The sequence below is a fragment of the Pleurodeles waltl genome, chromosome 5, assembly GCF_031143425.1.
Source record: "Pleurodeles waltl isolate 20211129_DDA chromosome 5, aPleWal1.hap1.20221129, whole genome shotgun sequence".
Taxonomy (NCBI): domain Eukaryota; kingdom Metazoa; phylum Chordata; class Amphibia; order Caudata; family Salamandridae; genus Pleurodeles; species Pleurodeles waltl.
In genome coordinates this window covers 1,694,189,278-1,694,213,594 of record NC_090444.1, presented here as the reverse complement: position 1 = coordinate 1,694,213,594, position 24,317 = coordinate 1,694,189,278, and the positions used below count along the sequence as shown (strand labels likewise).

The window sequence follows — 24,317 nt, the reverse complement described above, 5'->3', positions numbered from 1 at the left end:
ATCTCCGGGCGGAACACCCACCGTGTGAGCGTGCTGCCCGGGCCGCGCACCCCCTCCCGCGGGGCCACCAATCGATGTTCTCCGGTGATCTTCAGGGCAGCCGGAGAGAGCCTCGGGGGCCCAGGGCAGCCGCCAAAGGGAGCGCTCCGCTGCAGACCCGGAGGCAGACGCGCACCGCCTCTGCCCCCCGGATTTTCATCAGGGGTGACCTCCGCCAGAGGCCCCCTCCAGGGCACCCCGCGGGAGTGCGACGGCGGCCGAGTCGAGCGCATGCTGCCCACTCAGCGTCTTTGCGGAGGGCGCGCTCCTCCGTAACTTGGGCCAACCCCTGCCGCCATGTTGGCCACCACGGTCGGGCGAACCCTGCGAATCTACCAGGGTGCTGCGAATGCCGCCTCTCGCTCCATGCCAGCCGGAGCGTCCGCAGGAATAGGTTTTGACGCGGTTGCACGTCTAGTTCGTCGATTGCTTTGGGGGATGACGGAGGGGTCCAGAGCACTTTCAAAGTGCGGCCGCCATCTTGACGCCCAAAGCCACGCCCCCGTTCCATAACTTTAGTCTAGTAATATGTAACTCTCTTACAATTAAATCAGGGTACCACCTCAAGCTTTGCATTTGCATAATGTATTGTTCTCCTTCAAACTTTGTGTCAGTTCACCAAAATTGGCATTTTCGAAAGAAAAGATTCTGCTAAATTATGATCAGTCCTAGGTCTAATAAAGTGCAAAAATCTGAATACTTTTCCCCCATAATCCTAAATGTTCCATGCCAGTGTTTCCCAACTTTTTTTCGTCTGTGGATCCCAATTAATCATTTTTGGAATATGGGGAGCCCCATTGAGTCATTATTGCAAGCTGGGTACCCCAGGTATAAGCATTTTCGGTGACTTGATCCACAAAACATTATACTATATTCTGTTTGTTCTACTTGCACTGTTCCCACGAATCAGTCAGATAATACTAACTCAGGGGCATATTTGGGAGCCCCTAGCGCCTCCTTGTACCACCTTAGTTTCATTTCTTTCTACCCTAATGTGGGCAACAAGGCCAAAATCCTTGCGCCATATTCACAAAGTGGTGCAAATAGTGCCCTACTTTGTCTACTTCTGCATGGAAAGTTTTGGGGTGATCCATAAGGCAGGGGCAGAGAAAAAGGGGGTGGGTCAAAAAATGTGTGTTTCTCATGTTATTTTCCATACAGATTTTATACATGACTACAGCCCGAATGGAATTACACCAAATTTGGCTGAAAACTAGATCTTGGTCCAGAAAGATCTCTTTTTGTTATTTTGTGTAAATCCGTTCAGAAGTTTTGGAGATATTAAAGGAAAAGGAAATATACATATCTAGGGACGTGGATCCTCCGTGGTCAGGTCCCATGGGGTGATCTGATTGGCTGTCAGCACAGAAAGTGTTGGACAACCATCTTGGGACTTGGACTCAGCCGAGTCCCAAGAAAAAGGTTGAAAAAAGGGCAGGGTAGGAATACTCTGACTCCCTAGGCATGGTAGTGGGGTACCACTGGGACACCACCAAGGGCCAAAAACGTTTTTATTTATTTTTATTTTTGCTGCCAATAACTTGTGCCCTAAGGTAACTGTACCTTGCACCCTCGCCATGCACTGCTAATTATCCTACATTTTACATCCATAATTGTATCTTCTATGACATCATTGATAATATCATTGCAACATTTGCAGTGAAATTATTGATCTGAAAACTGTGCATGGCGGGGCGTGAGTTATAGTTACCTTAAGGCACGAGTTATAGTTTCTTGAGATAACTATAACTATAACTGCATCATTTCTATGGTTTTGTGTGTGTAAATTCTGATCCTAACTATAACGTTTGTGTAACCTTTGTTTTTGTTCAGTGAATATAAATATATGTATATATAAATATATATATATCCATATATATATATATTTATATATATATATGATTGGTAAAGTATCATAATGTAATACACCATGTTGTAAAGGTCAATGCATTGTAAAGCAAGCATGGTAAAGTCATATGCACTACTGTACTAACAACCTACATTCTACAAGGGGTAATCACTGACGTTATGGCTAGGACCACCCTCTGTGCCAGAGACCGTGAAGCTTGTTCACATTAATGCAGGCTACTATTGGTCTCCCATAACTGTTTTTACTGTTTTATGTTACTGTATTGTCCACTCTAATATCGCTATGCAATTTGATCATCTGGAACCCACTACATCATTACCACAATTCCATCTTAGTAAGCATTTATACAATAACTATTTTAATAATTGTAAAAAGAATTTGAATGTGATTGTAATATATATAGATATATACATACTACTGCTTCTTATAAACCCGTCCAGCCCATAGGGTCAATGCAGTGCTGATGGGACCAGTAACTGACACATTTATCTGCAATCACTTCTTAGATCTGAAGGAACGCGCAGTCGGGGATGCCACCATTATGTGTTTATTTGCTAACAGATATTATATAATTATCACCACTCCGACACTTTGCAGTTTGCAGGTTTCCTCACTATGTTACAATGTAGTGATGGTTACGAATTTAAAACTAAAAAAATACTGAAATTTGCCAGTTGTGGTAGGCTCCTGCGAAATCATAATTTAATCTTGTATTAATGCTTGATATGAACACATGTCGCCATTCACTCAAACATTAGATAACCTTATTGGGATGTTGTTTCTACTTTAAAGCACTCAGGGCCAGATTTACAAGAAAGTGGCGTGGCGCTGCACCAAAATTGGCAGTGCCGCGCTGCATCACTTAAAAAATGCACGGATGCACCATATTTACAGAAATATAGTGCACCCTTGTGTTTCCCCCCAGGGCTAAATTTAGCTGCATAGCGCCAACGTAGGCACCCTTATACGATGGTGCAGGGGAGGCCTGCACGGCAGGGAATGATTGTTTATGTGCAGGAAGGTGTCCCTTATTCTCAATCAATAATTGCGATTTGTTACTTCAATGTGTGCTGCAGAATGCCAGTGAGGGAAGGCAGCAGTCCCAACCCTCCTGGGACCTCCGAGCTGAAGGTAAGTTTGTGTGTTTTTTATATGAATGTTTGGTGCGTGCGTGTATGTCTGAATGTTGATGAGGGTTGTGAATGGATGTGCGTGCATGTGTGAATGAATGAGTATGAGTGTGCTTCCCGCCCGCCCCCCTCCCTCCTAAAATTACCGGCCGCCACTGTGGTTTGGATAGATTTTTCACATCGAAAGGACAGGATATATCCCAGGTACGGTAAAGAGTCTACTGGATCGGTTTACTGTCTTTACATAATACTAGATTCAACATTTTTACCTAGAATCCTGGCTGCACCATAGCACTGCTCCTCTTTTGTCCCAGGACAAATTAGGTCTACCATACATTGTGGCTAGGATTAGGTTATACCCTCTATTATTATGGGTCTCACTCTGGGTTAAACCAGAGGCTAGTCTGATAACATCTATAATGCAAGACTATCTGCTCCTGGGTGAGTGGAAAACTATCCCATGGCTCTTGCACATTAAAAACATACTGCCTGATTTAACGCCTGCTCTGAGCAGAAGTTAAAAGTGCCGCAAATAATGATGCAAACAAATCTCTTAGATTTCTTTGCATCATTTTTTCACCCCCCCCCGTAACAGGAGTGCGCCCCCTTTGCATAGATTATGCCTGGAGCAAGCATAATGTAGCGCAAAGGGTTACAAAATCTGCCCCATAGTTTGTGCATTGGATACCCCCAAAGCTTTTCACTAGCCCACACTCTATTGACACTGAACAAGACATCTGCAATTGAGCATGCTTTAATTTCGCTGCCAGCTATAATGGAACCCTGTCTCCTTTTTGTGAGTGATCCTCAGTTTAGGTTTTATTTCACCCGTTTTTTACTGAAAATGATGCATTTTCTAGTGGCATTTCCTCACTGTGGCTTTTGTCTCTTGGAGCTCCCTTGCTTCCCGTGTGGCTCGCAGCCATCCTAAAGCACATTGCACTTCATATTGTTTTGTAAATTTAATGAGATGCCTAGGAAATGTTTCATAGTTACAAGTCTTGTGCTCTTTTAATTTCAGACAATGTAGACCAGCACCACTTCTAATGCAGAAACTTGTCTCTGATGTTTTATGTATGGATGTAATAAATTTTATTCAGAGTGCACTTAAAATGAGGACGCGCATATATTAATGGGTTGCACTTTTACAGCTAATGGCATACAATACAGTATTTATGAATTCAGCCCCTGTGTAAATCTTAAATGTGTATATTATTATAGACTTGTATTTATTGGCCTGATGGAATGCCTTATAGTTTTGTAATGGTTTTTATGATTCTTTTATGGCTAATGACAGCAGAATAAAGAATTGATTGACTGATTGGTTGATAGATAATGATACTGAGCTTTTAAATGTTGTCACTTATTGGTATAAATACTGTGAGGTCATAAGCAATGCTCTCAAGCCTCCCAGGCCCATTCCCAAGTAGTTCAGCCAATTTACGTTTTTCCTGCTTTCTCTGGCTCGTCCTGTTTATCTTTTACAAACCCAGGACTTCAAATAGAAGCCTGAGAAGAGAAAAAACCTGGACCGAATGAGCTATTTATGCTTGGCCCTGTGAAATATATATTCCGAACATGACAACTGAGAGAGGCTAATCTTCCCTAATGGAGTGAAAGTTTGTGTAAAATTGGTTAAAAAACTATGCTGAGATCGTGGGGGGGAAGGGGGGCAGTATCTTCCTAAGAGAGTTACACAATAATGCACCTGAGTGAGTTGAAAGCATTTCCATCCGAGCCCAAGCTTTGGAAGTTAAGAAGAGGCTTATTTCTTCACACCTAGAATACTGAACGTCATTAGAGGTCTCAGGCAGCCTGGTCCTAACACTAAAAGCCAGGCTGACCTGAGATGATTACCAACAGGACAACAAACCCATTGAAAGATATAACTCGGCACTAAGGGCCAGATGTAGCAAAGGGTTTTTCCCATTCTGTGTCAATGGGAAAATGTGTTCGTACATATGGCCCTAAGTGTGATATGCCAAAATACCATCAGACGGGAAAGGTTTATCTGAGTATTCTGGCTCGCTCGGAGTCCCACTAATCTGGTCATATGAATTAGACATGCATCAAGGCCTCAGGGCGTTTGCCAGGTTTATTAGACCATTAGCAAATCACATTTTTGGTGCACCACGCTTTTGTTTGGTCCAAAGCGTGCACTGCTCCCATATAATTTTGTTACATTTTCGTTACGTTCCATATAGATTCCACAAAGGAGACTTACAACACAGGCTGGAAAAAAAAACTGCATTGGTTGGACACAATCGTGGCAGAACACCATACATGTGTATTTTTGGAGAGAACAGGGGGCGACAGGATGCCAACAATGTGAGCCTTTTGGTAGAGGTGGATCTGATAAAATGTCAGGTGTTGGTCTTTTGAAAAAGGTGGAGTGCAGAATCCCTGTCACTGGGTTTTTGGCAGTGGTAGGGTGTCTGCAGGACACCATGCACAAGGTCTTTTGCAGGGCTGTGGGTGGGAGTATTGGGTATTCCCAACTACAAATTTTTCAACTGAGAAAAAGGTAAAAGATGAATGTATGTTGTGCACATATATCTGAAGGAGGCACGTACCCACTAAGCTATTTTAAAAAAAGATGAAAGAATATGGATTTATTTTAAGAAATGTGCCACTTTAATCCTGCAAATATATGCTAATCTGTTTAGTTTTTTTATAATGGTGCTTTTTTTGATTCATGCCTCAATATTCCGAGGAGGTCTGAGTACATTATGGGATTTGAACTCACCTCATCATGCGGAGTGCACGCTCGGTTTCCTTTCTCCTTTCTTCAGTGATTGGGTAGAACACGAGGATGAGTAAGCCAATAATTATCATTGCTGCAGGCACTGCTCCAATCAAAAGCTTCAGGGTGAGGATCACTCCTTCTGACTGCTTGCACGCTCCACTGCGATACCCCGAAAATCTACCAGGATAACAGATTGAAGGTGCTGTTAATTTCATGTGCTGATTTCATTGCTGTACTATGTGCCTCTATAAAATGTATTTATATATATGGGGCCTGATTTAGAACTTGGCGGACGGGTTACTCCGTGACGACGGTGACAGATATCCTATCCGCCAAAATCTAAGTCTCATTATAGCCTATGGAATTTAGATTTTGGGAGATGTAATATCCGTCACCATTGTGATGGAGTAGCCCGTCTGCCAAGTTCTAAATCAGGCCCATAGTCATTAAAACATTGTTACAACGTGTGTGCCTCTACCCCTGATCCACTACGAACATTGTGAAAATATGGAATCCGTGCAAGACAGGTTTCAGTAAATTTACGACTTTTTGAAAATGTACAAAAATCTTCATAAGTACACAAACCAGGTTGCAGATTTACATATTTAGAATTTACTTGCACACTCACTCAGTAACACATTCCTCGGTAGTACCTACCTTTACTTTTTTACTTCCCAGAATTTTTCTCAAGCTGGAGAAACCCCTTATCTTAGATTTCTAGGAAATCTGTGGATTTAGATACCTTCCCCTCCTGGAATTCATGAATATGTTTTTCCAGAGTGGAAACGACTATGTAAAAAGTTTGTGAGTACCAAAAAGCTTCTGTATTTGTGGATCTTCCACATTTTATTTACGATTGTGAACTTTTGTCAGTTCGTAAGTGGAATACGAGAGAAAAAATCCACAAATCCTAATTCTGTGAATCAGGATTTGCAAACACAAAATGAACTTGCTGCACAAAAAGTCTGTTGAACTGGGCAGTATTTTACTGCAGCCCTTTAACATTGGCTATGACTTTGCTTAGGTTAAATGTGCCATTAAATTGTCTATCATAGTTTAAAGTTACTAGACGTTCTTTTCGTACTGCCTCTTGACTTCCAAGCACAGTACTTATGAGAGGACCTTTGGAATTTACATCACCTTGATCCTAAAGTCAAGGTCAGGGCCCAATTGCTTTCACATAGGTAGCGCTATTGCTCTTTAAGTTCAACGTTTGTCTTTCCCTTGGCCATCTTGAGGTGCGAGGACATTGAAATTATGGAATTATAGATGGGTATGTTGTGTGTGTAAGCACATTCCTTGATGGAATGTATGGCTGGTGACGCAAGAGAGTTCCAATGTCCACGACGTTGGAATGCTCTTGGAGTCAGTTGAGCCAGGACGCACTGCTGTACAGACCTGTTCCCTTTTTACTGTACTGGCGTTCTTAATAAAGGAGGAATAGCACTTACTTCAACTCTTTGGCTCTGTATCTCATTCAAGGATTTCACCACTACAATTTGGCGACGAAGGTGGTTGAAGCGCGACTTGACCAGCGTCCAGGAAGGATCTCAGCGTATGCGTCTGTCTCATCTTCATTACCGTGGCTTTCGTCTACACCATCTTCAAACAGGTTTTTTTTATGATTTTTATTTAAATTGGACATTTCCTGAATTGAAAGCGACGAGACGCGCGAGCGGGTATCGTTGAGGCCCACGAGCCGTTCAACGCGCACCCGTCATCACCAGGGAAACGGTCTCATAATGCTTTAGCGCGTTTAACGCGCACACGTCGTATCCAGGGAAACGGAGACGCGTTCCCTTGCGTCTCCTAAGGAATTAAGCGCGTTTCTGTAGGAACAGAAACAACGCATGCGCTACGGCACGGTCTACTAGCGGAGCGTCTCCTAAGCAACCAGAGACGCTCTGCACATTGTTCGGGACGCTGCTGTTTGGGAATTAGCGTATTAAAGAAGAAGAAGGAAGGAAAAAAAAAAAAAGAAACAAGTTTTGAAGTTTAAAAATAAAAAGGGGAACAGGTCTTAGAATTTTTTTTAAATCTCTTTCTCTTTGTACAAATTACTAAACGGTGCATTAAGGTGTGGGTGTCATGGCACAGTCTGCACAACCTAATTTTACTATTATTCCACCACAAGCATTTTGGGCTGCAGGGAATGCTCCTCCAGTTAAATGGACTGAATGGAAGGATTATTTTTTGAACTATATAGGAGCCATTGATCTTGAGAACAAAATGCCTGCAGAACAGAAGAAGAGACTCTTGCTACATTCATTGGGGCCTATTGGTTTGAAAACTTATAATAAGATGCAGAAGGGCCCTTTTAGTGGTGACATATGTGTTTTTAATGTTGCAATGCAAGATCTGGACAGATATTTTGCACCCAAAGTTTGTGTTGGAATTACTCGTTATAAGTTTTTCCAAAGGAAACAAGAAAAGGGGGAGTCTGTGGATGACTATGTGGCAGACTTAAAAAAATTGGCTCTTGACTGTATGTTTGGTCCTATACATGATGATTTGATACGGGATCAAGTAGTTATGCATGGCAACAATCAATCTATTCAAGAAAGGTTATGGATCAATGGTGATTCCCCGCTGGAGGAGATATTGGCCATTGCTAGGAAGGCAGAAATTTCTGGAAGGTGTGTTTCAGAATTAAAGTCAACAGAGAGGAGTGTTGATAACATTTTCAAAATGACTAATCGTAGAACACAGAAGGAACAGAAAACATCACAGAGTAATGAAAATGAGAAGAGGTGTTATAGGTGTGACAGTAAAGAGCACCTGGCATATGCTAAGTCGTGCCCGGCTTTGAAATTGAAGTGCAGCAAATGTGGTATTGTAGGCCACTTTGCGAAGGTCTGCAGGAGTAAAAAGAGAATAGTTAAGTGTATATTGGAAAGTGATGCTCACATGGGAATTGAGAACGAAGAATATTCCTCGGAATCTAGAGACGTTACTGAGGATGGAAACTTTATCTGAATATAACTGATGCAGAGACCAAAGGGAAACCAATGTGTGATATGCAAATTGGTGGGATTCCAATTACTATGTATGCCGATTCTGGCTCACCCTTCACCATTGTGAATGAAGAAGTGTGGAATACAACATTTGTGAATAAATTAGGAAAACAATTGTCGCAACCAGATGTCCGGCCAGAGAGCTATACTGGGGACAAAGTTGATCTCCTAGGTTTCAGATGGCTCTTATTCTCTTTTAAAAATAGGTGTACCAGAGGAAAATTGTATGTATCAAAAAGGGGGCCATCAGTCCTTGGATGGAAAGATCAAGGAAAACTTCAGATGATCCTGGATCCTAACAGCAGAGAAAAAGTGTTAATAGTTGGTGATGGGGTTTCTTTAACTATGGAAATGGAAAGAAGATTTCCTAAAGTCTTTGGTACGCAGTTAGGAAAATTGGTAGGTTTTGAACATGAAATAGTATTGAAGAAGAATGCCATACCAAAAATTCATAAAGTGAGATCGGTACCATTGATGATAAGGGATGAAGTTTCGAAAGAGTTGGAGAAGTTGGTACGTATGGATGTTATTGAACCGATAGAGAATGCAGAATGGATTTCGACGCAGCAATGGGAGGATCCGCTTATGCGTCGATTTGTGATATTTGAATGAAAATATTGTGATCGATCGCTTTCCTTTACCTAAGATCACTGAAATGGTTTCCAATCTAAAAGGTGCTAGTTGGTTCTCTACAATTGACTTATCTGCTGCTTATCATCAGATTTCTTTGAGAACTGAATCAAGGAAATTGACAGCTTTCATCACGCCTTTTGGATGTTTCCAGTACAAAAGGATGCCTTTTGGACTAGCGTCTGCAGCTGCAGTTTTTCAAAGACTAATGTATAAACTATTCGGAAAATCTTTAGGAGTGATGTGTTTCCAAGATGATATTTTGGTATTTGGATGTGATCGTAAGGTGCATGATGAGAGATTGGAACATGTTTTGGGGATGTTGGAGAGTAAGGGTTTGACGGTAGAATTGAGCAAGTGCAAGTTTGCCAGGAGAAGTGTGGAGTATTTGGGGCATGAAATCAGTGGTGATGGAGTGAAACCAAAGGCGTCGTTAGTTAGCGCCATTGTTAGTGCAGTGACCCCCACTACTAAGGAGGAAGTAAGATCATTTTTAGGGATGGCAGAATTTTGTGCAAAATTCATCCCGAATTTTGCTGAAAAGGTTCATAATTTGAGACTTCTGCTTAAAAAGAATGCTCATTTTATTTGGAGTGATGCATGTGAGCAGGAATTTGGAAATATTAAAGAATATTTTAGCAAAGTTGCGAATTTAGGAAGTTTTGACCCTGAACTGGATACCGTGATAACTACTGATGCTAGCAATAAGGGATTAGGTGCAGTTTTATCACAGAAAGATATAGATGGAAGGGAGAGGATAATATCGTTTGCTTCAAGATCATTATCGCCTTCTGAGGAGAAGTACTCTGTAATTGAAAAGGAGGCTTTAGCATGTGCTTAGGCTTTGGAACACTTTCGTACATTTATTTGGGGTAAGAACATCACTATTCAATGTGATCACAAGCCTTTGATTAAGCTACTTACATCGGAAGGTAGCGTTTTTGCTTCTGCGAGAATTTTGAGATTGTCCATGCGTATGAAAAATTTCATATACCGCATTGTGTACGTCCCTGGGAGAAACAATTTGATGGCAGATTGTTTATCAAGGTTGCCAGGTCCGTTGGAAAGTTGTGTGGATGATCTTTGGGAGGATTATAGCATTGCTCTTATACATGATACTGGTAGTTCTTCTCTTGATAAGGAATCTTGGGGTAATGAGATGGATAAGGATCCTGACTTGAAATTGGTATGGAAGTTCATTTTGGAAGGTTAGCCTAGGAAAGACCAACTTACTGAGCAGAATAAGCACTTTTCGGAGGTTAGACATGAACTATCCATAGAAAGAAGTGTCATCATGAGGGGGAGTAAAATTATTCCACCGTGTGGTATGAGGGATGTTGTTTTGAATTTGTGCCATGAAGGTCATTTTGGCATTGTTCGTACCAAATCAGTTGTTAAGGATTTATTTTGGTGGCCGGGAATAGACAAAGCAGTGGAAAGGTTTGTAAGATCCTGTAAAGTGTGTTCATCAGCGGACAAAAGTTTGTGTACCTTGAGACCACCCATGGAACAAGTTCTCTTGCCTAAACAACCTTGGGAGTGTGTTGCTGTAGATTTGTTTGGTCCTGTAGGGGATGAACAAGAATATGTAATTGTTCTTATCGATCTATTTTCTAAATGGCCCGAAATCGGTATAATAGAAAGAGCGGACACTGCAAATGTGCTGGAGTTTATGGATAAGGTATTTTTATCTGAAGGTATTCCAGCGATGTTGTTAAGTGATAACGGTGTGCAATTTGTTTCAGATGCTGCTAGAATGTATTTTGAAAGAGTGGGAATTAAACACAAAACTACGTCTTTGTACAATCCCAGTGGCAATGGTACTGTGGAGAGATTTAATAGGGTCATCAAAAATGTCATTCAAAGCTCTATGAGTAAATGCTATTGGCACACGGCTGTATTCAAAGCGTTGTGGGCATACAGAATTACTGAAAATCTAACTACTGGATTGAGTCCTTTTGTCATTATGAGAGGTAGAAAACCCAGGGGTAAGCATAATTATGCGTGGTTGTGTGATGTGGTGCTGAGCATTGGTCTGTGGAATCGGTGAGGGATAATTTGGACAAATCAATAAAAAAAAACAAGTCGTACTATGACCAATCTCATCATGTGAAACTGGTAAAGATTGCTGTGGGTGATTGGGTACGGGTTAAGAAACCTTATAGAGTTAAGAAGAATGAAAGTCAATATTTTGAACCAGAACAAGTCATGGAAGTGTTGCATAATGCTGTTAGATTGAGTGATGGAAAGGTTTGGAATCTAAAACGCATTGCCTTGATTAACAATAAGGAGCATATTGTGCGGGAGGCTGTTGGTCGTAAGATTGAGAAAGGAAGATCTGATTGGTTAGAAGATGAGTTACAAGATGTTAGGATTTCCGGTGAGGGTGATTGCCTTTTGCCTGCGTCCTAACAGGGTTCTGTCTGTGATGAAGGGGGAAGTTGTGTAACGTGTGAAGGTAGCGATGCTATGTGTGTGGAAAAGAGGAAGGTGACCCGTCCGGGTTGGCTGAAGGATTATGTGTTAGGACATATACTGGAAGGGTAAATCTTATTTCTATGTTTCACGGAACTTCTTCATCCTTATACTTTAGCTTTGAATTGTTTTGTTCTTGTTTTTTTTATTTTTTTATTATTAGTTATTTATTTTAAAATAAAGAAGGAAGATGTGTTGTGTGTGTAAGCACATTCCTTGATGGAATGTATGGCTGGTGACGCAAGAGAGTTCCAATGTCCACGACGTTGGAATGCTCTTGGAGTCAGTTGAGCCAGGACGCACTGCTGTACAGACTTGTTCCCTTTTTACTGTACTGGCGTTCTTAATAAAGGAGGAATAGCACTTACTTCAACTCTTTGGCTCTGTATCTCATTAAAGGATTTCACCACTACAGGGTAATTGTAAATGAAAGGGAGGTTTTTCATTGAGGTGCTCTGAGTGACATTTGATAGGCAACTAAAGCCAAACGTGAGTTGTCTGTAATATAGCTAAGAACCCTGAAGTGAAAAACATTCCATTGTTCACAACTTAGTCATCTATAAATGTGTTTTATATAGCCCCACATCCTCGGCCCCTGCTTCAGGGGGAGAGGAGTGATGGGGAAGCCATGCACACCACGTCCTGTCCTCCAAGGGCCTGATTATGAGCTGGGCGGACTTTGGTGCAGATATATTGGAGGTCGGTGGGTGGGGGGAGAGGGGGAGGGATGAGACAAGGGGCCCGATCTATGTTACTGGCTGGGATCTGTGAACCAAAGTCCGGCCATTAGAGTTTTTTCCTCAGAGTCCCAAATAATTGCTCGGACCCAGAGTTACTGGGTGCTTTATCAGCAGTTTTTTTTCCAGATTTTGGTGCTCAAAGCATACTGACATTATCCTCCTCTGAGGAGGAGGTAGAAGGTGGCAGTGGGAGTGCCCGTGGTGGTGTAAGGGTGATGTATAGAGGCCGGGGCATTCTTTTGCTGTCTGGGGCTAATATTATGTGCTCCCCCAGACTTCTGCAGCGAGCAGGCATGGCTGAATAATGCTGATGTTCACATTTCCTACCCAGATTGCAACTGTGACAGACTTAGGCCCTCATTACAACTTTGACGGGCGGCGGAGGCCGCCCGCCAAAGTTGCGCCGCAGGAATACCGCACCGCGGTCTGAAGACCGCGGCCGGCATTCCAAGATTTCCCCTGGGCTGGCGGGCGGCCGCCGAAAGGCCGCCCGCCAGCCCAGGGGAAAACGACCTTCCCACCATGAAGCCGGCTCGTAATCGAGCCGGCGGAGTGGGAAGGTGCGACGGGTGCTACTGCACCCGTCGCGTATTTCACTGTCTGCTATGCAGACAGTGAAATACAAGCGGGGCCCTCTTACGGGGGCCCCTGCAGTGCCCATGCCATTGGCATGGGCACTGCAGGGGCCCCCAGGGGCCCCGCGACTCCCCCTCCCGCCATCCGGTTCCTGGCGGGAGAACCACCAGGAACTGGATGGCGGGAGGGGGAGTCGGAATCCCCAAGCCGGCGCAGCAAGCTGCGCCGGCTTGGAGGATTCCTTGGGGGCAGCGGGAAACCGGTGGGAGACCGCCGGTTTCCCTTCTCTGACCGCGGCTAAGCCGCCGCGGTCAGAATGCCCCGCGGGGCACCGCCGGCCTGACGGCGGTGCCACCGCGTCCCGCGGCCCTGGCGGTTACAAACCGCCAGGGTCGTAATGAGGGCCTTAGTGTCTCTGGGCATGGAATTATAGGATCCTCAGGTTTTCAAACCCAATCATTCTAGGCCCAGACACACCTGGAATTTCTCAAATGTTTTCCAGTGTTCATGATAGAGGCTTCCTATGGAAGCCACCCATAACAAATATAATACAGTTTAACGCAGTTGAAATATACATTGATGGGAAACCAGATTTAAAACAAGTTCAAAAGCAAAATGATTTGTTAACTGCCGTATTAGTGCATGAAAGAAAATAAGGAACAGCCAGGGTTTTGTAAAGCTAATTCAACATAAGAAAATGAATGGATAAATCGCATCTTGCAGGCAAAAATAATAATATTTTGAAGGACCTCATTAGGAGTGCCCCTGTAATCTCGATGGGACTCGGAACTGGAGTTCCAGCTATATCTGGATTTACAAGATCCAAGGTAACTCTGTGTGACAAGTGTTTTTCATCTAGATACTTTACCTGCTAAAAGTAGGTGACACATATGGGTAAAATTAGGGGAGGATAAAACATGCTTGAATCAACACGGAAATATGATCCATGCCTGGATTTTGAGCCAAAACTTTAAAAAAGAGAAGTAATTCATCTCTCCCGATTAAAAGAAACCTGTTGTGTCACTAATTCTTGGGTGGATTACTGGGTAGATTTCTAAGCCACTTGGAATGATCCCCGAAGTGTTGAGTGTCACCAAAAGTCAAAATGCCACATAATCTAGCATTGTATCAATCTGAGGGTTCACAAAGAGAAAACCTAGACAAGGCTGAGGTGGCTAGCAGAAAAGACATCAATTAATGATTCTTCGCTGGTTCTTGGAAAGGGCTGTCAGAATGTCCATAAGGGCCTTTTTTGTGGTATGTCGGTGAAAAAAATCCTGACTGGTTGGAGAAGAGGATGTTATATTTAACCCAGTGGCGGCCGACGCAATTGAAAAGTAGTGGGGTGGGTGGAGGGTGGAGCATGCTGGTGGGGGTGCAAGGCGGTGCAGGGTGTATTTTAATCATTTAAACAAATTGAAACTTACTTGATACTGTTGGCCGCCTCACGCTCCTCTTCCTAGTCCCAGCAGCTTCAGAGACTCCCTGTGCAATCCCCGTGCTGCTCTCATGCTATTACTAAGCATGAGAGCAGTGCAGATATTGACCTGAGCGGGCTGGTTTACCGCTCACTAAGGCACAGAGTCTGTGCTGTTTCTCCAACCCAACTTTCAAATACAGCTAGGTTGGAGAAACCTAAGTGCACATGTCTGTTTGGCCGTCCTAAAACAGCCGGCCAATCAGACATGCGCACTTAAGTGCACTCACTCTACTCCTCCTCCCATAGTGCAGCCCCACCCCTCCCTGGACACACTGGCTCAGAGCCAGCAGATGAAAAATGAAACAACAATGAAATATCGTTTTATGTTTCAGCAGCTGGCTTTGAGCCAGCGGATCAACGCTCTTCCGCCATTCCAGAGGAGGCGCGGCTGGCTTAACCCTGTGATCTTACGACTGTTGAGTACAACCACCATAGCCAGCATTTTGAATTCCATCAATGAGAACACCACTGATTGGCTTATCAGGATTAAGTGTGACTTTTTCTGATACCAGTATAACAATGGCTCTCGTAAGAGTTTGAGGCACACTCCTTTTACCAAAGAGGCATCGAACCTGACCACCAGGACAGAGGCAAAAACTATAGGAAACATGACAAGGAGCCAGTCCGGTGCTGGATTCTTCATTGTTTCTGCTCATCTAATATTAGCCAACTATTAAGTAGGGCATTCAAAAGCAACAAGTGAAAGGGTAACACGAGGGAATGGATATGAAATAACACCTGAGATGGCACAGTTTGGTCACTGCCTTCCATCCATTTGAGCCAACGTCGATACAAGAAATGTTAAACAAAGGGCGTACGTGTTACAGGGATCATACTTTAAATGTTCCAAAGACGGGATCGTAGAGGAGGGTGGCAGCAGCCTAATACAGGAAAAGTAACCTTTATTTAGGGCTCCCAAGAGATCATCAGCATTCACTACTGCAAGGGGGCAGGCACAAGACACAGCGGCCTTCAACACATAGGACCTCATTGTGAGGAGCCCGATAATTACAGTATGTGTGGCAATTCCTGTTACTGTACATGTTGCCTTTATGAGTTTTGGTATAAATATATCGAGGAATGCTTGGTATTTACTGGAACATATAGAGTTTGGTGCGATAAGCACAAAACTCTGCATGTTAGTCCCCCTAAACTCGTAACTAGGTGGTACTTATTGTACCTGATAAATTCCATCTCGGCCGAGTTGGATTTAATCAGATGCAATAGATATCACTCACACCAATTAAGGACCCACTCATAATGATGGCCTGTTGATGTAAAATGGCTACCACATCTTACGTGGAGACTGCATCGGATGGCGCTCAGGTTCTTTATGTGAAACACTTTCTCTTCTACCCAGCCACTTCAAAAACCAGCTTCAGATATCTTGGTGCACAAATGCATCTGTAAGAAAGCTGAAATAGGCCTGTGCACCACCACTAGACACACCTGTACTAGATGTAGGGAAGCCTCATGTGCTACAGCACGAAACACTCTAACACATTGATGTATTTGCACCCATGCTCTCCCGATGCTTTGTAGCACTCCAGGGCCACTGTTATTATGCATGGTTAGGTAGAAATAATCGTTTAGTGGCTGTCTGTTTAGTCTATGGATCAGCAAAGGTTTTATATTGACACCACTTTTCCAGTCAGCTTTCATTTATTCTAATCCCAAAGCATACTAGGTCTTGATTCACAAAAAATAATGCATTTATATCTGTACACCTACTCCTATTCACAAGTGTAATTTCATAACATTTAATCATTTCTAAATATCCCCAGTAGTATATCTGGCCAGCTGTACCAATTGCAACTTCCAAGGTGCACCACTAGGAATGTCATCTAACATTTGCTATTTGCCCAATTTGGAGGTGCCCACCGAAAAATGCACGTTATTGTTTCCATTAATAACCCTTACACTACACTTCTACAAAGTTTGGGAGCACTTAGATCCCGTCCTACCTTGGAAGTGGAGTTACACGAGCCGTTTGCTTGAGTAAATGTCTGACCTTTTTCTGGATGGAAAAGCTTTTAAGAGGAAATTGGGAATGTCCACAAACTCTGGCGTTTGGCGCTGTTCACACACTCCAAAGGCTCACCATGCTTTAATACGCCCACTCCCTATCAATTACATGCAGTGTTCTACCCACTAATTGCTTGCAGTTGCAGCATATAATTACACTGTAGTAAAGCAGCTAACAACTGCCTGTATTCCTCTGTGAACACCTGGGCCCCTATAGATAGGACACACTGTCCCTGTTCGCCCTGCAGCACATCCTTAATAAAACAGTGCACCCTATTTATTACACGTAATCCACAGCTCCCGTTGGCGACTGTGAACTCATGCTGCCTGGGGGGGCAGCGTATTAGTGCAAGGTGGACCTGCCTTTTTCTGTGCAGGAATGAACTCCGCCTGCTTAAGAAAGGAGTATAGCAATTCACACGGAGGCGGGTGCAGTGAGTGACTTCACTCACTTGCATGGGGATGTCTGGCTGGTCCATAGGATCCTTTCTCCTTTACTGCGGCTGCCCTTGGAGTGCTCACTGACTGTGTGCCACCTCTCTGTCAGTCAGTTTGCCTCCTGACGTCCTCTTTGCACCGGATCTCACATCCATAATATAGCATGGGGGCAGAGGCGAAGTGTTTCCCTCATTTGCATAGGGTCACGCTGTCGTACAACTGAGGGGATGCCCTCTTAAGATGGCGCTGATACTATATGTGCGCGGGCACTATCTGTGTTACAGAAAGGGCTGCACAAGCATCCGCAGCCCCCTCTGTAACACCAGAGGGCTGCAGGGGCACAGAAAGCAGGCACCCACAACCTTTGCACCCTCGGGCGCCTGACAAGCATTAACAGAGACATTTTCAGCCATAAATGAATGCTTAGGGACATAAAAAGCTTTGTGAATAACTTCCAATATGTTTGTCTTCAAATAAAAGGTGCATTAGTTCTATCGAACAATTTGTGTGGGATTGTCACATAAGTATCTACACTGATGAAAAAAGACGTGGCAAAACAAAATGTTCAATACTGAACTGTTCTGTACTTTTCAGTGGCCACTCAGTGAATTCCAAATTGTAATCCTATTAAAAGCATTCTACTTCCTCTGTCAATCTGCTTTCACATGAAGCACTAAATACCAGTGTCTGGTTCAGCAGATGGTAAATTGCTGGCAGCTCGGTAGCTGTAATGGCGGACACAATGCGCCTGACACTAATTGAGTTACTTATCGGCTCTCCATGTGCAGTCATGAAGCAGGTGCAGTTGTCCTCTTAAACGGAATATGCCTCAGCATCTGGAGCTAGCCAAGCGGCCCCTGGTGCATGCAAACGTGCCGGCCTTTATGAGCTCTGTGACAGTGGAAAGTCCTCCGATGTCTGGAAGGAAATGTTAAATAATGAGGAGAATCCACTTGCTGGAGGTCCTCCAGCACATAATGTGGGGAGGAAACTCAACCAGTGAATTCACTAGAGTTAGCATTGGCCTCTAGAAATTGGAGGCTTTTGCCGAAGAATAGCTTAGCGAGTTTTAAGCAGTGATCTGCAGGTCATGAGTCTGAAACTTGCCAGGGTCGACTCAGCCTTTTATCCTTCTCAGGTTTGTAAATTGAGTGCCATTGAATTGCGGAATACTATTATTTAGAGCGCCTAGAAACAGCATAATGTGCATGAAGCAATTAATTATAACTGTCAAACTGTAAATCAGGCCTGTAGTGTGGAACAATGTGGTATAGCTAATGGTGTCACTCCACAGCAAAAATGGATGAATAAATTACCGAACTGCCATACGTTATGAATTATGCAATGATGGCTGATGCACAGCCCATCGTTATCTGTGAGAACATACTGAAATGTATGTGCAGAACATTTTGAGAGCATGTAGGGATAGTTATCAAGTAGGAAATCAAGGTTTCCTCTCCATTTTGAATATTAACCAAATCTCGTATATTCACTGACTGACTGCACCCAAGGATGCCCAGTGACTCGATATCCATGGTCACTATTGAAGTATTTCGTGATCTTGGTATCGGTGACATGGGTGCAAATGACAAAACCAAAGAACATGATGAGGGCTGCCATCAGGTAAGACTCAGAGACTCAAACGTGTCGGCAAAGCATGTAGGACCCACTGACCACATGAGATGAAAACAGTGGAAGAGCTATCTCCTGAGACTGTCTTCCCAGGAAGGACCACCAAAAACCCAGTCAAGGTCTAGGATCTCAAAACAAAATTTATTGCAGATCAAGAAATGTGGTGGTAGGATTGCAGTTTATGGTTGCCTTAGCCTCTCCATACGACATACGGCGGTGTTAGTGGGCAGCTTACTGTGTCCTTTGCCGCCTCTCCAAACAATATAATGTGGAAGTAGGATTGTGTCCTAACCTGCCTTTTGCCACTATTAGGTGGTAGAGAAGTAGCACACTGTGAACCATTCTATATAATGTGGTGGTGGGGTGCAGTTTACAATCCTCCTAGCCCCAACAGAGCAATATGGCATGGTATAGGGTGCTACCTTTGGTGACCTTAGCCACTAAATATAAGCTGGTTAAAGAGGACAGCTTATGATGCTTTTAGTCAATCTTTACAAGATAATGTGGTGGTAGAGGTGCAATGTATTGTCCCCTTCTCCATTCCAGAACTATAGAATGTTTCCTTTCCTCATCAAAACATGGCTCAACCCTTCATCCACCCCTGACATTGTAACAGCAATGCCGGAAGGATACAAAATCTTCCATGGGGACGGTACCCGCAAACCTGGAGGAGAGATAGCCATTTTCCACAAAGAAACCATCCAAATAACCACCACTAGGGACAGCCCCATCCCAACCATCAAACACCTCAACTTCAAGCTCCAACTAAACAGCAAGTGAAACATCAGAGGCACCCTTGTCTACCAACCTCCTGGACCTCACCCCAATTTCTGCAACACCATCACAGTCTTCATTGCACCCCTCACCATCGACTTCAAACACTACACCATCCTCGGTGACCTCAATTTCCATTTCGGCGACCACATCGATGCCAACACCACCAACCCTTCCCGAATGCATGAACAACATCAGACTCACTCAACTCACCCACAACCCCACCCACATTGCAGGACACACGCTGGACCCCATATTTACATCAAGCAACTGAGTCATGTACAGCCAGGCAACCACACTCACCTGGATCGACCACTTCATCATACACTTCCACATAACCTGTCTACACACCACCACACCCACCCAAGAGAGTGCCCCCCACCTCAACTGGGGAAAAATAAATGAATCCCAAAGGTCTGATGCTCTCAAGCAGTCGAACCTGGACTCCACCCCATCCCTCAATCATGGAGTTAAGATCTTCAACGCATGGATCACCAAATATGCCAAAAGTGTCGTCCCCATCAGAAGCATCCACACACAAAGGTCCGCCAAACAGGCCAATTGGTACACAGATGAGTTCAGAACAGCTAAATGCAACTGCAATCAAGAAGAGAGATGTTGCACCACCAAGGACCCCACTGACAGAACCTCCTTCGAGACCTACCTAATCCTCTACCATCAGCTTCTACAGGAAAAGAAGAGAGAGAACCTGACTGCCTGCATTGACTCCAGCTCCAACGACATCAAGTAACTTTTCAACATAATTAGGGAGTCCTCCAACCCTGGCAGGCACAAAGAACAGCATTAGCTCCTCTCGTGAGCTCTCCAACAACTTTGCCATCTACTTCCACAACAAGATCTCCACCATCTAAGAGAACATTGAACCCCAACCTGACCCTACCAACTTCCTCAACCTACACAGCACCACCACTTCAGGCACAGGAACTCGACTCACCACCTGGAACACATTCACCAACCAAGAAACCGCCTCCCTCATGAACTCCATCCACTCTGGAGCTCAGAGTGAAGCCTGCTCACACGCATCTTCAACCTTGGACCAGACAAAATCAGCCAATAACTCACTTCCCTGCTCAACACCTCCATATCCACGGCCACGTTCCCACAAGACTGGAAGCACCCCGAGATAAAATCCTTACTCAACAAACCGTCAGCCAACCTCAGTAAACTAGAGAACTACCTTCCCATGTCATTGCTGCCCTTCCCGGCCAAAGTTCTGGAAAAGGCCACCAACAAACAACTCACCAATCACCTCAAGCTCGACTTCTTCCAGTCCAGATTCCACAGCAATCACAGCACCAAGGCCACTCTTCATAGCTATAGACAACATCTGGAACGTTCTCAATCAAGAAGAGATGGCAGCCTTGATACTCCTCAACCTCTCCGCTTTGTTTGACACAGTATACCATCACATGCGACTACACAACATCGGCATCCAAGGAAATGCCCTCAGATGGATGGTCTCTTTCTTCACCAGAAGGACCCAGAAAGTTTGCCTCCCTCCTTTCACCTCCGAACCCAAAGACATCATCTGCAGGGTCCCTCTTGGCTCATCTCTTAGCTTCACCCTTTTTAATACCTACATAACACCCTTGGCCAACATCGTCAGATCCCACGGACTCAACATTATCTCATATGCTGGTGACACTCATCTTATCCTCTCTTTCTCCAAGGACCTCACCAGAGCCAGATTTCACAGATTCATGACAAGAGTCACCAACTGAATGAGACAGAACTGCCTGAAACTCAACACTGACAAAATGGAAGTTCTGATCTTCAGCAAAGACTCCACCCCCCGGAACTCTTCCTGGTGGCCTGCGGAACTAAGCTCCACACACTCCCATTCCGATCTCACCAGAAATCTCAGCATCATACTCATCAGCAAACTTACCATAAACGCCCAGGTCAATGAGGGTTCATCAGCTTGTTTGACTGAATGATTGATTGAGAAAGTGCTGTGTGAACAGCTTATGGTGCCCTTAGTCACTCCATACAATGTATGGAGATCCTTTTAAGCTCCCTGTTTTTAACCCACGCTTAGCTTCAACTATTTGTGCTGTTTCACAGTATTTCTAGGGGTGCAGTCATATCATTGGAGGTTTCAGCATATTTGCAATCTTACTGAACATAGAGATTGCCCTTTTAATATATAACCAGAATGCCGTCAAGGAAGAGTTTGAAGGAATTTTTGAAAGACTTTCAGAGTAAAATCGACAATTAATTATTAGACGTGACAGAGGGCATCTAGAGATTATCTATGAATTTTTCACCTTTTCACCCTATCAAAAGCCTTCTACTTTGTTATACTTGTATTAGCATAGGTGATGGAAAAAAGTGCTTCAATATTTTTTTAACAGAAATAAAAGATATGAAGGACATTTATCCCATATTCATCTTCACGTCACTAGTAATGCACTTCAAGATACTAGTAGTACACTACTAACCAATCATTTTATCCATTTGGACCATCATGATGCCTGGAAGAAAAAGAAAAATACAAAATACAATTTGAAACCTATACTTACTGAGTCAGAAAGGGTTAAACCATATATCTCATATCTTGAATCGAATGCACAGAGAACCATGGAGTAAAGATTACATTGACAGAGTACAAAGGAATAAGTCATTCCCTAAGATGCAGCGAGTGAGAAAAGGGCTACCATCATAAACATCTGTGGCACATCTAAGGGGAAGATAATCTGATATTGTTTCAGTTTTTTGAGTTTTGGTATCCTGATTTTGACCTTGCCAGGAAGCAACTGGTGAGATAATTAGATGAAACAAATTTAAGATGTGGTCACATTATTTTGTGATTAATTCAACAAGGCAGAATTCAATTTGGATTAGTTGATATACCAGAATTGAAATTATGCATTATCTAAACCTCATAATTCTGCCAAGGTTCGGTGTACATTTCCTGATTGTGTCACTATTTAAAAAAAAGAAGTGTTAAATCTGACCTCTGCCTTCCTTACTGAGCCTGCTCATCAGAATTTAATTTAAATTGGTGGTTGCCAGTGGGTGCCAAAACACCCAAAATGGCAAGAAGGAAGAAGAGAAAGACAGGAAAACCGTCCCAAAAGGAGAAAGCTGGAACCTGCAAGAGTGAGATAAATGAGCAGGGAGTGTCTGGAAATGTATTAAAATTGCTGAGGTGGATATAGGACTAATCAGCCTTGGTTTTCAGCTTGCTGACTTTCAATAGCACAGGTAATGCGCTTCTGAGAAGAGCTGTGGGCACCGGCACTCATTCATTTACAAGTTAAGCAATGCCGCTTATAGGTACGTTCATGCACTGCAGTTAGAGGTGGAAAAGGAAAAGCTCTGTTTGAGAGGATGAGCCTTTTAAGGTTGGGTAGCTGACCATACTTACAAGGTTGGTCAGCGGATCAATACCACCGACATCACCTGCAACTGTGGCGTGCTAGGGACCAAAAAAGGTCAGGCAGCCACTGTCCTTCCATGCAGACCTAGAATGGAGCCAATCAAGAACTCCATACCTTGCATATCTTGCACATAGTTGTTCATGAGGAACAAGGGACTGCAGCACTTGTCTGCACTGTCCAAAGCCGCCGCACATACACACACACACACACACAGAATTCCGAACCCCCTTTTTGAACCAAGAGATCTGCGTGGGCCAGCTCACAAGCTTATGATATGCATACTGCACACTATGGACATGCCTTTATATTTACATCAAGTGGTTGGGGGTGAGCTGATTGCAATACATTTACTTGAATATTAAGGGGGCATAGGCAAAGTCGCAGCGATGGCGAACGCGTTCTGAAAGTGCTCCATGCCATCCACTCCAACTCGACCATAGATCCTGCAAAAGGGCCCGACATTACAACCTCATTTACCGGCTCAGGGTGCCTGCTGCATTGAACTCCATCCCCGCTTTACCCGTATGGAGGCCATAGAAGCTGCTCCGCTCTTCTATACTGCATCTGGCCCTGCAATCAAGATGGCGGCCCGCTAGGCGAGACCCCGAAAAACTGTCCAACATCAGGCGGGAGGTCCAACACACTACTTCGGGACCTTCCTAACACCCCACGCCATGGGGGCCCCCGCCATGCTTCAGCCCTGTTGGCTCCCCCCCTGGTGGCGTGAAGTGGCGTGGTCCGGGAACCTCAAATGGAATGACCCACGTGGCTGGGAGCGGACTGGGTAGGGCTTTCTGCTGAGATCCCTGAATTGCCCCAAGCTGTCCTTCAGCAGAGGGCCGCACCACGGCCCTAATAGACACTGATAGACACCTTCAGGACTTTGGGGACAACGAAGCGGTGGGTACCTAATTTTGCGCTGCCCCCTGCTGGCAGCGGAGATTTCTGGCCTATAGCGCCTGTTCTGCCCACACCTTCTGTCCGATCTGGCAGAGTCATGCAGCGAGCCCTCCCCTGAGCTTTGCTGCTGGCTCCCGGAAGGCCCACGCACCAGCTCCACACCGAAGCACATAATGCTGTACACTCTGGAGGGGGAGGGGTGACACAAGCCTCCTCTAATGACAGCCAACATCCGGAGGCGCCCTGAAGCTACCCCCCTGACCCAAGTGTACTACTGAGGCCTGCACCAGCCATAGATACCTAAGGGGAGCCCCCACCTTTTCTTACTCTTGTCACAAAGGAGGCCTTGGCGTCCCTCATGGCGAATTGCTGGCACCCTTACTACCTTCACCTTCCCAGCACCAAGGCCCACCATCTCCTGCATTCACACCGCCTCCCTAATGG

At 44.2% G+C, this 24,317-nt stretch overlaps 1 protein-coding gene across 1 annotated transcript in view; it reads right to left on the bottom strand.

The window, feature by feature from the left end:
* MFSD2B (MFSD2 lysolipid transporter B, sphingolipid) overlaps window positions 1-24,317 on the bottom strand; it is a 291,098-nt gene that overhangs the window by 8,240 nt on the left and 258,541 nt on the right. Inside the window, exon 13 of the mRNA XM_069236021.1 lies at window positions 5,786-5,962. Within this exon, the coding sequence (XP_069092122.1) occupies window positions 5,786-5,962 (177 nt within the window). The remainder of the gene's footprint in view (window positions 1-5,785; window positions 5,963-24,317) is intronic.